The following is a 15,505-nucleotide window of genomic DNA, read 5'->3' as shown; positions in this document are numbered from 1 at the left end:
TTCGTAGTTCAGAATTGTATATTAGATTTTGAGCGAGAAAGGCACGAAAGTGGCAACCAAGAGGGGGTTGATGCACACTTGTCAAGGTCCAACGAGGGTGCAATGCCACACCGCCTCTCTACTTGTCAGGATGCCACTCACACTTCTTTTTTGTCTTCTTGGCGGTGGCACGAACGGTACGGCCACATCAGCTTCGATTCACTCCGGCAGACGGCACGTCAATAGATGGTTCGAGGCCTACCACCTCTGTGACACCCGCATCCTCACCAAGCAGCCACACTCGACTTTCCTGGCGAAGTTAAAGTTCAGAGCAGAGCGTGAGCGTGCTCTGGATTTAGTCCATGGCGACCTCTCTGGCCCAGTCCACCAGCAGGTCCCAACAGCAAACGTTTCTTCCTTGTCTACGACCACAACCGCTTCAGTGGCTAGTGTTATTGGCGGCAAAAAGAGCGAAGCACCGATGGCGATCAAGCGCTTCTAGGAGGCTGTAGAACTCAGAAAGTAGCAGCAAGTTCCGAGAGCTACTAGCCGACAAGGGCGGTGAGTTCATGTCGGTCGAATTCAGCGAATATTGGGAAGATCAAGGTGTGTAGAGGCATCACTCTGCGTCATACTCACTGCAGCAAAACGACGTCGTCGAGCAGTGGCGGAATCAAACCACCGTGGCGACAGCACGCAGCCTACTCAAGCAAAGCAGCATGCCTACTAAGTTTTGGGGCGAGGCGATCTCTACGGCCGTCTTTCTCCTGAACTATGCGCTGGCAAAAGCCCTCGACGGAAGGACGCCGTCCGAAGTTTGGCATGGCAGCCAGGAACCCGATGGTGAGCTTTCTTTGCACATTCAGTTGTCTGACTTTCATGAAGAAAGTGAAGTCATTCCAAGGTCGAAAGACTGCAGCAAAACCATCGTCTTCATCGGCTACAAATCAGGCTCGAAGACATACAAGATGTTCGATCCTGTGTCACAACGTGTGCACGTTGCACTCGCTGGCACACTGGCAAGTTCAGCTGAGATCTCAACGCAGGTGTTGAGCACACCTAAACCAGCAATGATGGGGAAAGGGGGTGCAGAGCACAGCAGCAGCCAGACACCGGATTACCACGCAGCAGTGGTGTCGAATTTGTCCTTCCTGAAGTACACTGAGATTCACATAGGTTGGCTTTTTAAAGAACACTGAGCTACATGTTGTTGTGGTAGTCTTGCTTCAAGATTACCCCCTCATCTTCACTGTTAGACATCTTCTTCTCTGATGAATCTTCTTCATTGGCAGCAGAGGAACACCATTTCTTATCATCTCAGCCAGCTAACTGAATCTCCGGTTAAGATTGCACATACGTTTGGATATGTTGTTCTTCAGCATCCATCCTATTCCCCTATTCTTCCATGTTTTGCTGCAGCTCACTCTCAAAGAGGACACCAAGAACTGGAATGGATCAACAGGACTGCGATACCACCTAAAACAGCACAAGGTTGTGGAGGAGAAACTCTACCTTACTGCTACAAAGTGTACAACACACGTGTTGAAGGAACTACTTCAACGTGTTGCCCTAGATATCGTTCTAGAGGTAAAGATAACACATATGGCACCAGGAGTTCAATCCAAAACTCGTGGAACACAAGATCTAGTCCAAAATCTTAGATAATAACACCAAGTTCTGTTCAGAATAGTGGGTACATAGTCTCCACTACAAAATCAGAGGGCTTTGTGAAACCTTCACATCTCAACTTAGCTAGAAGACCTAAAAAAAATTACTTTAACGTTCCAGCTTATCCAGAATGGAATACAAGTATGTAGAAGACGTCAAAATGGGTTTGCCTACTGATTTTTTTCCTTATTGTCCCTCGTCAATCTATTTCGTTTGACCAAGTGTATCGAAAAAATTACTTAAAGCTTCCAGCTTATCCAAAATGGAATACAAGTTTGTAGAAGAAGTCAAAATGGGTTTGCCTACTGATATTTTTATCTTTATTGTCCCTCGTCAATCTATTTCGGTTGACCATGTGTATCGATGACCATTTCGGTGCAGCTCGCGCAGCTCCAGATCAGCGAGCGCGGTAGGAGCGATCCATGACATGGCAGGGAACATTGGCATTGTTTTTATCTTGGGCCCGATCAATCATGTTAAAGTCCCCTGGTACCTGCAAGCTGCCTCCTTGCAGTGCAGTAAATTGTGCCTTCTATCATTTGATTACTTCTACATTCATCCAATGTTCCTTTCGTGTGTTACTCTAGTTCAAAGAGCATTAAAATTTTAAATTTTCTTTAGGATACAATTGCAGTTGAGTTGCACAGGAAAGTTTCTCTAACTCGGAAGTAAAACTATTAGTTCTTGCTTCCAAATTCAAACAGAATAACACAATGTTTCCTACTCCCCGTTCTTATATTATGGGATGGAGGGAGTAGTTGTTATGATAACTTGCTAAGATTTGGTGCAGTTACCATTCTAGCAAAGTGTTGCGTACAAAGGCTATATACCTTTATCTGCAACAAATTTACATAAACATCCCATAGCTATCGTCGTTTTGTCTTGCAAATAGAATGGTTTGTTAGACAAAGGTACAGTAAAAAAACACAGTATTGAAAGAAATAACTACAAAAAGATTAAATAGCCATTTCTTGTATGTGTTATCTTGAAACTTATCACAAGATAAGTAAGAACCTAATACAAAAACTACTGAGATGATAAGCCAAAACTCACTTGAATTTAAGGCACTCTTCTCATGGCAATAGCTATTCTCCTTCCAACTTCATTTGCTGGCCTGTTAGATAAATCACATATTTCTCCTAGCATGATAGATATGCAACCATATTGTTCCCAACCTTCTGTGGCTAGAAAAGGTTGCACATATCTGCCAAAGGCTAGAAAAATGAAACATCATTAATCATGTCATAAGAAATCTGCACCTTCCATTGTGTGGTGCAATGTTTTCAGTTTTCACATGTAATTTCCCTTCACTCTTTGAAAATAAAATACACATCTTCCTAACCATATTTATAATGCTCAATAGGCATCACTTAAGCTGAATCGCTATGAGTAGTTTTCTTAATCAACCCACAATGGAATACAAGTTTGTAGAAGTCAGAATGGGTTTGCCTACCTTTCTCATTTATTTTTGAAAATACGCAGGAGAGACCTGCATATCTTTTCATTAATTACAAGCAAACAGTTATACTTACGATCCACCATAAGGCGCAACACCCTTCCACAATCTTTTTTTTTGGGGAATGTAGTCAGAGGCATTAGTTTGTTTCGCAATAAGGTCTAAAGGTTGTACTCCCTTAGATAGCCTCATGCCCCACCAACACATGGTGATACATTATTTCATTTACCTCATACAAGTTACAACCCTCACTACCTGGTTTGCAAATATCAGATTATAATTACACAGTTCATTCGGAAAGAGCTGCCAGTGCAGTGCTCTGCGAGTCATATAGGAAGTACTAAAGCACCTGCCAACAAACAGTGCTGAAAATTTGCAGCTAGTTTCTTGCATCAAGAAGAACAATAATTGGTGTTCCTCAACACATATTTACTTACCTAGCTAAAGCCAATCCTGGTGGTAGCTCAAGACAGCTCAAACTGGTTCAAACAGTAACAAAGCAAGTGGAGGATTATGATTGGTAATAGCGGTGGTTACCTAATTTTTTTACAAACAAGCTGATGTGGAGGATTACGATTGGTAATAGGGGTTGAAGGGGCCTACCCCAGTTCAATTCGCGCGCGCGGGGGGGGGGGGGGGGGGGGGGGGGGGGGGGATTAGTTTGTAAAGTTAAGTAAAATATTTGTAGATTTTTGTAGGTCTAGCATTATAGGCAACTGTAGATTGTGGTAATACAGATAGTGTGAAAATGTTGTGGACATCAGAACGTTGCCTCAAAGCAGCATCACATGTATTGCGGCCGGCCAGCCAGCAAGGTGTACAACATGAGTTCTGCATAGGTAAGAGACGCCCAATGATATTCGAGCAAGGAGTTGGCTAGGGAAGAGTTCAGGAAGGAGATGACTTCAACTGGGAAAGATGAGTTAGAGATAGAACTAGGAATGCTTAATTCAGGACAGTAAGGATTAGGAAAGTATGGATTCAGATACACATATTAGAGGGTTTCCTAGTTAGAATGCAACACCTTGGGTGTCAAGTTAGGAAATATTATATACATGCAGATCATGTAAGGTTTGGGAATCAAGCAAGAACAATAAATCTAATCTACAGTTATTCTCTCATCCCAATCTATGTCTACCCAGTCCCTCGCAGCCATGCTATCTGGTTATCTTCAGCATGGTAGTTATCCAGTTGTGAATCAAGGTTCCCAACAGAAAAATAGTCAGTAGTCTTACTGACATATTGCCCAGGCAAGTTCACTATCAAACCCGGTCATATAACCAGGAGGTATGCATGAATCAGGGAGAAAAGAAAAACAGCAGCCTGCTATAAGTTACAATCATGATTAAAAATCCAAGAATAACAATGTAGTTATAATTACTGCCTTCCCTAGTTATCCCAGTCAGAGTCTGACTCTAGTACATCGGCCACTGTTAATGTATATTTGATTCAAATCAAATTTCAATTTATTTTAAAAAGGGACCATATGCAAACCAGTTTAGCCACTAGCTGGATAATATCTGGCTCTTTTAAATATGCCTACACACTGTTAACAATCCTGACCGGTATTTGCACATGTACTAATTCACCGTCTGAAATCAGTCCACTAACAAAATTATGAAGTGATCTTAATAGCGTAGGCAAGTTATATCCTACCTTCCAAGTCGCAACTACCCCTAGTCCAACAAATATACCCAGTTGAACTTTCTTAGCTTCAAAACAGATAAGCCATGGCCAAATATAACCCCTAACACAATCGATGTATTGCTGCTGTGGCAGTATTCGGAGACTTGACATGATGTGCGACCTAACCATTGCATATAAACATTACCTATGGGGTTCTAACCCATCAGTCATAGTTTTGCATCAAACATCTGATAAGAGTTTCTTACTGACACCTAAGGTTCACTGCTTTCTCTATATTGTTAAATATACTGTCATAGTCACCACCAATCAACAAAATAGTGTTAGTCATTATTTCTGATTAACTCCGCTGGAATAACAAAAAACAGCACTCTTAATTTCACTCATGTCAGAATAACAGCAGACTCACAATTATACAGAACTATCATGCTGAAAGCTATTTGCTCATTACAAAGCATACCAGCGAGTCAGTGAGCAGTCTGAATGTAACACCCAAATCTGCTAATATTTGTCAACCTTGTTTCAACTTGATGGCTTAATTGAGTTGTAATACATAATACAATGAGATTTGAGAAGGCATCATCATTCATCTAGTTCTACAGATTCCAGCATCAGTAACAGCAGTCCTTGTCTACAACAGAGCCACTTAATTAACAGAAGATCATTTGCTCCACTTCTCTTCAACCAATCCATATCTCACACCGACTACGCAAGCCCGCATTGGCGCATTCCACTGTCAACCATAACCGATAAAGGAGATTTATTTGCAGAAGGCTAGCGTGAAGTTGCATCGAGGATGAGAAACAGAAGACTTGCTACTCTTGTGGTATGTACAGAACTGGAGGTGGGTCAGCTCAGAGCAAAAATCCTAAACCGCAGCATCTTTAGCATGGCCAAACACATTGTATTTTTATCTGCCCGCATGATCACATCAACTGGGGATCTGAACGAGCATAGAAATCGTTCCAGGTAGTGAGCAAACACATAGTCTTTTAAAGCTGCAATGAAGTGTGGTCCCTGCAGTGAGATCTTGTGGCATCAAAACACCATCCTTGAAGAAAAAACTTAATGATTGTCCACATAAAGAATGCCTCTCCTTATTACTGGCTTCGGCCTCTGCACTGCTTTCCAAGTGACATGCACAATCCCTTGAAACAAAACTAACATCACCCTGACAAACACAATGCTCTGAAATGATTTCCAGATAACGCTTTTTTCCAATCTCTTCTTGACAACCAACTACACCTTGAGAGCTGTGCCATTTTCCAACTGTTGCTAGTAGATTCAGTGAGCAAGATGAGAGAATGTCATGCATATCATCAACGGTTAAGCAATGCTTATTAGGCCGTACTGAATTTGAAAGAATATCATGAGACACCTTAGAAACAGCACGGAAGCATGAGGAGCAACATTCATATAGACATGAAGATTTTGGAACTGAGAGATTATTTCTTCTATCTTGCATATGACCATTAATCGAATGACCTGACCCAACATCATTAAGAGGAAAGCTGGTATTCAGCTCATTACCACTGCCATGAGATTCAGAAGACATTGTCTTCTTTGATACTTCTACACTGTCCATAGTAGCTGGGCATGCACTTAAATTTTCTGCCCTTTGCATATTATTGAAATCTTCAACAGATTTAGAGAGGCTTTCAGATCTTTGAATATCTGGCTTGCATTTTTCTTTACCATTGGTTACTCTGGACATTTTCCAGCCGTTGTTTACTTCACCAGATCCTCCATCATTTATGACTGGATCTGCAGATGTAAGAGCACCTTTGTGCGCATCAGGCGAAGCTGAACAGACAAGATCATGTTCCACTGCATCCATCCTGGATATAGATGTCAAATGATCATTACCAATGTTGCAGACCACACTATGAATTTCAAGTTGGTCAGGACCTTGTTGGACTGGCTTGTCATGCATCTCACTAGGACAGGAAGCAGGGCCAACCAGATGGCCGTGTGACTGTTGGGCTGAATTGTCTTGGACGTGGGGAAAGCCGCCAACAGGACCAGCCAGTACATTGCTTTCTGTAGCGTAACTGGTACTTTCACACTCTCTTGTGCATGACTTTCCTAGACTTGCTGTCTTTGTACCTAATGCTCTTGTCCTAGTGTCAGGATGTAATCTGTAGATGAAAGCAAAAGGAAGAAAACAAAGGTCAGTAAAATTCATCACAGGATCAGCAATATTAAGTACCAACATGATCTTGCTGGCCTAGCGCACCTGACTTAAGAAAAAAAACAATACTGGCAATCAATAGAAACATGAGACTGATTCGTCAGGCATACCTTTGGAAGGTGTACGCCCAGCTGTTCACGATGTCATCCAGATATGCTACTTGAGATAGAATATGGAAGTACCGATATCGACTTTTCTTTTCCAAAATTTTAATTCGGATCTGCTCAACTAACAGTTCCAAAACCTTTCTCACCTCAGCACAGACTTCCATAACAGATGCATAGACACCTCTATATGCTAATAAACCAACAGCAACCAATCCTCTCACACAAAGGGACTTCTCCTTGCCCTTAACAACACTGTGTCCTTCAGACAATGATTTAACGGATGAGGTGCTGCTATGTAATAAACAGGAGTTAAACGGCCAGCCTTTCCATGGTCCATTTATATCAGTGCAGGGGCCTTCCCGCAGTTTTGAGGTAACCCAACAGAGTTTAGAGAACTGTGGGTGCTGCAGTATCTGAATTCCGAAGGCAATAATAGAAAGTGATTCATTGCCCTTCATAGTTCTGCTAGAAGGATTTCTTGAGACACTCTCGTGAAAATCAAGTTTCTCAGGATCTTCCTCTCCATCTTTCACATCAGATGCTGATGGCTGTAGCTGAGCACTGCACGTGGCCAGCTTTGTAGGATATGAGGGCCGTTTGTAAACATACAAAGAAGACTTCGCCAATATGATGGATTCCTGGTTCTCACAGGATTTAGATTCATCTGGTGCACTAATTTCCATGGGCGCAAAGACTTCTTTCTGTTCATCACGATTGTTATGAGCCCTGTCATGCAATAACTGAACATGATGCTGAATTAAGTCATGTGATAACCGCAAAGCGCATGAATTGAGCACCTCGTCCCAGCTAATAGAGCTGTCAACATTCACAGAGAATCTTGGTACAGTGTGTTCTGAAGAACTAAGACATTCATCTACAACATGTGTGCTGAAGAAATGCTTGACTCCGCATGGAAGATCTTGGAACTTCAGCTCACTAGTGGCCTGTAAGTGAATTATCAGCTACATATCCCATTTATATATAATCAGGTCAGCTAATTACCACTAAATCTCAAGTCCAAATAGTGATGGGCAATCGCAATGGTGATAACATTCACTGTGTTCAACATGAATATGAGATGAAAGATAAACCAGCAAGGCAGCAACAAATGAACCAACCAGCTCTTTATCATTTGCACAAACAGACCAAATAACATATACAAAACTGAGCACATCACTATTGTTGCTATTAAGATCCGTGGGGGAACTGCTGCTATACAATGTTGCACGATCGAATTTGAGCAATCACTCCCAGCTACGAACTACTTGCTACTAACTTCTAGAGCAAATTGGGGTTAGTTTGGCAATGCAGTGACTTTTACGTTACGGTTTTGTTTATTAATTCCAGATATTTTCAGTAATTAACTAAGAGCCATAGCAGAAATATTTTACAATGATTGGTAAAGATTCTCTCAACTAACTATATGTTGCAGCATGGACTGATCACAACCTCTATGTCATTTTAAGTTTGTGTTGTAAGGCCCAAAAGCATGATTTAACAAAGATAAATACAAAATATCATTTTCTTAATAACAGTTTTAGTTGTTTTTAGTTAGATTATCATATAGAAAGAAATGCAAACAAGGTGATAACATTGCATGACTACAAATCCTCAGAGGCGCACTCATTGTGTTAATGAACTTAAATGCAGTTTTTTAGCCATGAACTTACCATGCACATTCCTTTGTGACATTTTATGGAGGACAGTACGAATATGCATACATATATACAGAAAATCTTAAGCAAAAAGGAAGTCAAAAGACATATGGCATGAAGAGTGGAGATGAAGCTTACCAGAACACTTATGGATACAGATGCTGATAATGAACCCATCTGATCAACCAAAGTATTCCAAACTTCTGAACATTTTGGCATGCTTTCAACTGGCGAGGAGGCCAACTTGCTTGTACCCATGTTGTGCCCATGATCTTCTGTTTCCTGTTCATGGACCGTGTTGACTGCCCACAAATCAATTCTAGGCATGTAGATTATGCACCTTCCAAGGTGTAGACCTTTCACTGGTCAAGGAAAAGCAGAAACAAACTATGGTTACTCACTTATATCCATTGGAAACAAATGAAAGATACTAATAGAGTACTAGATGGATAGTCAATAGATCATTGGACATCAACTAAAAGAGGAATTGGGCATAACATAGTTTACCTATATATAAAACCATAAAGGCATTCTCTTCCAGGAACATAAGTTACTGAAACAACATGACATTGATTGCCTTTGGAATTTGTATAGGGTGACAATGGCTTCTAAACTCACATGATGTGGCCAAAAAAGGATAATGGTTCAGCTAAACTAAGTCTGCTAATTTACATCAGGCCAGATATGGGTTGGCAACTTCGCATTAAATTCAATCTATAAAGAATCATCATTGCTATGGTGCATCAATCTTCAGCGCATATATTCAGTAACTTGGCAATGTGCAGCTCAACTGAAATGAATTCAACCTCAAATGGATAAAACAACTTGAATTGTCCAATGTAGATACATATTAGCTACATGCTCAACTCGCTTTCTAATATGTGATGAACTCTTCACAGAAAAATGCAACTTTGATCAGCAGAAAGATCCAACATCGGGTGCATGACTATCTTCATATAGCTAATTTCTTGATAAAACAAGTTTTTTGTTTTTACTACGTGCCAACTGCACAGTGCTTGTGAAAAGTCGGTTGGTTGTGGATGACTAGCTGCCCATATCAGATAAGAGTAGCGCATGCACATCAGTGAAGCCCAATAAGATAGTTATCTATAATGTATTTGTCTATTTAAATACTCCTGAATACATGAACGAAGGTTACATCCAGGAAAGCTCCTACTTTCTAAGTAACATCCAAACCTGTTTAGACAGGACAGAATATGTTGTTGCGTTATAACTGCAGAGAATACTAGTCCAAAGTCATGGCAGTGTTCTCTATGCTGCTGCAGTTACTGTGCCGCGGGCAACAGCAGCACCATGAAAATTTCATAATGACAGGATCTGCTTGCAAAGTGAACAAATTTAAGCCTAAAGGAAGTTGTTGACTTATCATCGATTCTTATACAGATAACTTCTGAGTAGGCATTAATTTCACATACTCACGAGTCACCTTTTTTAGATGGTGGAGATTTTATTCATCCCCAGCCTCTGTTGCATGCATATGGACAGTACAAATGAAAAATAAAATACGCAGGCAAAGAAATTGACACTCAAGGTACAGGAAAAACACAGACGAAAAGTTAACTGCTTCTCAGTCAACATTTCAGAAGAAAATGGAAATAAAAGTAACTTACACAGAATTTGTGTCAATCCATTAAGGATGTCACCATTTCCCTCCTGTGCCATAGTTGCAAGATCAAGCTTGTGTATTACAGTCTGACCCACAAAACCATGAAGAAGGCAACGGACTAGATGTTGTTGGCCTGATCTGGGTGCCCCAGCAACTAAAGCTCGAAAACCTGCTAACTTATATGCTAACCCTCCTTTGTTCAGAGAACAGGTGGAACTCAACCTGCGGTCATCGAACTTCTCATGTTGTTTGTTTTGACTTAACAATATTGAACCATGATTTCCTAGTTGAGATGCTGTAAGACCATAGCTTGACAAGATTGATACAATTTTATTTCCAACATCTTTCTGCTGTATCAAAGAGGGAAGATAGGAAGACCAGAAAGTGTGAGGTACGTTGTTCTTTTCCATAGACGAAAACACCACTGCCTTTATAGAGGAAGATGCCTTCAGAAGAGACGAAGGTAACCAGATCCGTTCATCCAAACAGAGGGAAATAAGGAGGTGAAGTAATGGTTTAAGAAGGCATGGTAAAAGATAGGAATCAATAGGAGCGGAAACTAGATCATTTGCAGCAATCCCTGCTTCCCTTTGTGAACAGGGTGGGGGTGCTGCTGCAAGAGCAGACAACCAATCCCTTTCCTCCACGGTGATTGATGGTAGAGGAAGTTGTCCATGTTCAGTTCCTTTCTCAGCGAAGCGTAAGATATCTTGCAATGGGCAAGTCCTTTTCAGAGCATTTAATGCAGCTTGGGTACAAATTGCCTGCAAATCAGCACCAGCGTATCCAATAGTTTGGCTTGCAACAGCTGAGAGGAATGTGCCTGAAATAGGACTAGGCCAGTTTTTTGTGTGTAACGAAAGAATGGCAGACCTGGCCTCTAGGGTGGGGAGCGGGAAGTATATCTCACGATCAAACCTTCCTGGTCTCCTAAGAGCAGGGTCTATAGCATCAGGACGATTAGTAGCCCCTATAACTATAACTGAGCCACGTGATTTCAAGCCATCAAGTAACGAGAGCAAAGTCGCTACAACTGAATTGTGCGTCTGGTCTTGTTGTCTGGATCTACAAGGTGCTAAACCATCCATTTCATCAAAAAATATGATAGAAGGTTGGCATTTTTCAGCTACCTGGAATAGAAGTCTTAACTGCCTCTCAGCATCCCCAACATACTTGCCCAAACAATCAGCACCTTTTCGAGCAAAATAAGCAATCCTTCTGTTACCCTGAGAGCATGCCCCTATTAGTGCCCGTACGACAAGTGTTTTACCAGTACCAGGATGACCATGCAGCAGAACACCTCTTGGTGGTGTAAGACCTAAAGAGCTAAAGAATTCAGGATATAGAAGAGGCAGTATCACCACTTCTTTCATGCTCTGAATAACATCACTAAGCCCAGCAACAGATTCCCAACCACCGTACGCCTTGTCATTTTCAGAAGAACCTCCTATGTAAACAGGTGCAATCCTCAAAAGATCTCTGTTTAGCCTCTTCCCCTCACGTTTCAAGAACTCTTCATCTTCCCCACAGTTCTCTAACCATTTCTCTTCAGCCTCTATATCCTTTCTCCATGCATCATGTGACAACTTTCTGATATTGGCCTTCATCTTCTTTATCTTCATCTTCCTGAGCAGTTCAGCATATTTATCGCCTTGAGGTTGGAAGAGATGTCGATGATCATTGCAAGTTATAAGAAACTTCCGGTGATCAAATATGCAGGCTTCTGTTCGACTACAAGGCTACAGAATCGAGACGGGGAGATAAATAATACATATTAAAGAGAAATAATAGAATGATGAAGTGCAGCCTAAGCATAAAGTAATTACCAAATGGTAGGTTTTTGGACACCGGTCGACACGGCACCCGATAGTTGCTCCAGGTCTGCCACACCGACTGCACTTCAAAAGCCTTCCACGGCAAAGTGCTGCCCTTACATTTTTTAGGCACCCCAGACCAGCAAAGTAAACCTGAAATTTAACACCCAAAAAAAAAATCTCAGCATCACTAACATGGTGTATATGGATGCATTCAGCTGTTTTTATTGGCAATACATTCTATTGGAATTCAGCAAGTAATCCACAGCAACCAATGCTTATCCATAACCAGTTAACCACGTAGTGGAACATACTATTTTCAGGAAATACAATCATGGTGATAAAGAGGGGGTTATTGAGGAAGTGAGCCTAACTAACTTGGGTGAGGCCATGAGAAGGTGGATGTACAAACCCACAACCTAGGTTCAAGTTCTCGCGGGCACAGATCTGAGCTCCTATTTATATTGTGGGGCCTTCCCCTACAGTAAGGGGGGGGGGGGGGGGGGGGTATAGACAAGGACATAGCTGCATGCCTTCCTTAAAAATAGAGCTAAAGAACAGCAATAATAAGCAACAGAAGAAAGAAGTAACTCAACATACACATTCATATAAACACATAAGAATTTGAAACACATTGCAGGAACTGACCTCGGGACTCCAAACTGCACAATTCTGATGAACCCAGACACGGGCAATCCCAAATCTATCATGTATTGGACCCAGTAACCTTCCGAGCCATCCAGGATCGTCACTGAACCCATCCCATATATCATAGTTGGGCTCCTCTGAAGGCATGGCACCCTCATAGGCTTCATTCTCGCTGTCAGCAGTATCATGCAGTGCAACCTTGGGTGGTCTCCCATCAGTCCCTCCTCCACATAGCCCACACCTCCTTCCTTCTTTAACATCTACAACTCCTCGTTTTTCATCTGAAATTAGAGATTTTCCGACTCTCTCGTTCAGAGCCTCCTCAGGCAACACTATATTTGGGTCATCATCCATCTGTTCATCCTGCTGGACCTCTTCCACTTGCTCATCAGGACCATCAAGTTCCATTGGCTGCTCGTCAGGAAGGTTGCTCACTTCTGCAATCTGCCCATGGTGCACATCGAGCTGCTCATTCTCCCCTAAATCGCCGAACTCAACCTCATCAGTATTCTCATCACCATTTTCTCCTTCTAGTACAGGTAAATCCAACTGTTCAGGTTTCTCTTCACCCTGCAAACTATCATCCTCCCCCACTTCCTCCATGTTGCCTTCGTCTAGATCAGTTCCCACACCAATTGCTTCTTCCTCCTCGTCACACTCATCACCTTCCTCCCCTGCTCCTTTTTCCTCACCTTCCTCTTCTACTACAGTGACACCTTCAACAGTCTCGTGAGTTTGTACACTAACATCGATGGTTAAATTGATCTCGCCCTCTCTGATTTCCCTCCCACGCGATGACAAACCTCCGCCCTCCTCGCCCCCCTCTTCCTTAATCCCCTCTTCATCTTCGTCTTCATCTTGGAACCACAGGGTCCTCACTCGCCTCCCCGCCCCGGCCTTCCCCTTTGCCCTATCCCGCAGCCGCGAGCGCCACGCCGCATTTCCCCCGCCATCCTCCTCATCCTCCTCGCCGTCCACTACTCGGGCAACCGCCTGGCCCCGTGCCCTACCCTTGCCTCCCCTCCGCGGGCTCCCACTGGACCCGGCCACGCCCCCGCCGCGGCGGGGCCTCATGCGGCGGGGCGAGGGGGCCGGCGAGGTGTCGAGCGTGACCGGCGCGCGGCGTGACCGCGTGCTCCGGCGGACGGACTCCGGGTCGGAATCCTCGCCGCCGCCGCCGCCGCCGCCGACCCCCGGGGGAGGCGTCGGCGCGACGTCGCAGATGGCGTCGAGGCGTTTCTGCTTCTTCCGGCAGCGGGGTGAGGCGGCAACGCCGCGCCGCCGCTTCGGCATCGACGGAGGCATCGTGGGGGAGGGGGGAGGGGGGAGCGATCGCAGACCGCGTGCTAAGCGAGGGTTTTGGGGGTCTCGCTCGCTCAGCCTCCAGAGTCCAGACGGCTGTGGGTACGGCGGCGCGGCCAGTCGAGGGGAGGGTTACGGGGAGGGCAACTGATGTCAGTCTCAGGCACAGATTTACAGTTACTGATAGGTGGGTCCCATGTTTTTCTGGGCTCGTCTGTCAGTGCGGCTAAGGCCAGGGAGCGGGTGATGCAATGCAATGGCTCTTCCTGCGAATTTTGCATTTTGCAAGACGCCCTGTCAAAACAAAACAAAATGAACTTTTTTGAGCCTGTGAGTTCGGAATGTCAATGGCGACGACGGAGGATTAGAGCAACTCTAGCACATCCCCTGTATCCTCGCCCGGACCGTATAGTTTCCGCGGTTTTACAGTTTTTCACATTTTTACGGCTGGAACAGGTCTGTTAAAAGTCCGTCAGTCCGTAATTTGTTTTACATGTGTCTTTTAGAAAAAATACATGTAACTTTATTTATACTCATAATAATTATAGGTATATTGATTGGACCTAAAATTCAAGAAAATACGAAGTAACTCTTATGACTAAGAATTACAATGAAATCTCTTGAAAACACTTTCTTCATGACGTCAATCTCTGCTTGAAGAAATACTCCAAGGACTTAGATAAAGCGGTTGCAATTTGACTGGAGCAACGATGTTGTTACTCTTTCACCCGCACGAACATTATCAATAATGATTTTTGAAAGCGCCTTGAGTCGCCCATCCAAAGAGATGTGAAGTCTTGATCGATGAACGTACTTGGGCCGGGGATGATTCCCCATAAATGCAAGCCGTCAAATCACTATATCTTCACCATGCTGTCAGTGAAACATTTCACCTCCACAAAGAATCAGACTAACAAAAAAACTTGACACAACAACATAAACTCATCAGATCTGAATAATTGGATCTGAGAGGACAAAAAACTCTCTAACCTCATGGCACCGCCAAAAGAACGAGAGAAAATTTATTCTCACAAAACTATTATGATCACTAGACGATGGCGAGAAACATTGAGGTCTTGAATATCCGAAGTCCCCCCACCTCTCAACGCCAAGATGGCAGCCGGAGGCGAGGGGACCTAAATTTTTTAGATGACAACGGTGGCGGCACAAGAAACCCTAGTTGAAGACGTTGTTTTACAGGTGTCCCGCGAATCCGCTCGTCCGCCGCTTAAACCTGGGCATGGGTGGCCCGGCCCGACAGGCTTGGCCTGAAGCCCGATGCTTGGACCGAGCTCGGGCCTCACTTTCCATCCGCAACCCGGCCCATAGCTCGGGAAAAGCCCGACAAAACATGTTTTTTAATTTTTTATATAAATATAGGCATAGAATTATAGTATTAATCTCCCAAAGTAGC

At 43.3% G+C, this 15,505-nt stretch overlaps 1 protein-coding gene across 1 annotated transcript; it reads right to left on the bottom strand.

The window, feature by feature from the left end:
- Nucleotides 1-5,102: 5,102 nt before the first annotated feature.
- On the bottom strand, nucleotides 5,103-14,217 carry LOC109738313 (uncharacterized). Its single transcript, XM_073510567.1, has 6 exons — nucleotides 12,790-14,217; nucleotides 12,154-12,294; nucleotides 10,332-12,066; nucleotides 8,839-9,062; nucleotides 7,049-7,989; nucleotides 5,103-6,885 (listed from the first exon to the last, which is right to left on the bottom strand). Exons 1-6 carry the CDS (start codon nucleotides 14,092-14,094, stop codon nucleotides 5,679-5,681), a joined length of 5,553 nt encoding a protein of 1,850 aa, XP_073366668.1. The 5' UTR covers nucleotides 14,095-14,217; the 3' UTR covers nucleotides 5,103-5,678.
- Nucleotides 14,218-15,505: the final 1,288 nt, after the last annotated feature.

Source organism: Aegilops tauschii, chromosome 3 (genome assembly GCF_002575655.3).
Source record: "Aegilops tauschii subsp. strangulata cultivar AL8/78 chromosome 3, Aet v6.0, whole genome shotgun sequence".
In the NCBI taxonomy this organism is placed as follows: domain Eukaryota; kingdom Viridiplantae; phylum Streptophyta; class Magnoliopsida; order Poales; family Poaceae; genus Aegilops; species Aegilops tauschii.
This window is presented reverse-complemented; position numbering and strand designations above follow the sequence as displayed.

Bases quoted from the DNA above. Each gene is read 5' to 3' on its own strand.
- LOC109738313 (XM_073510567.1), bottom strand. From the start codon at position 14,094: ATGCCTCCGTCGATGCCGAAGCGGCGGCGCGGCGTTGCCGCCTCACCC. The intron at 12,067-12,153 runs GTAATTACTTTA...TCGATTCTGTAG, and splicing joins GTCCAAAAACCTACCATTTG to CCTTGTAGTCGAACAGAAGC. The intron at 9,063-10,331 runs GTAAGTTACTTT...TTCCTTGACCAG, and splicing joins TGGATTGACACAAATTCTGT to TGAAAGGTCTACACCTTGGA.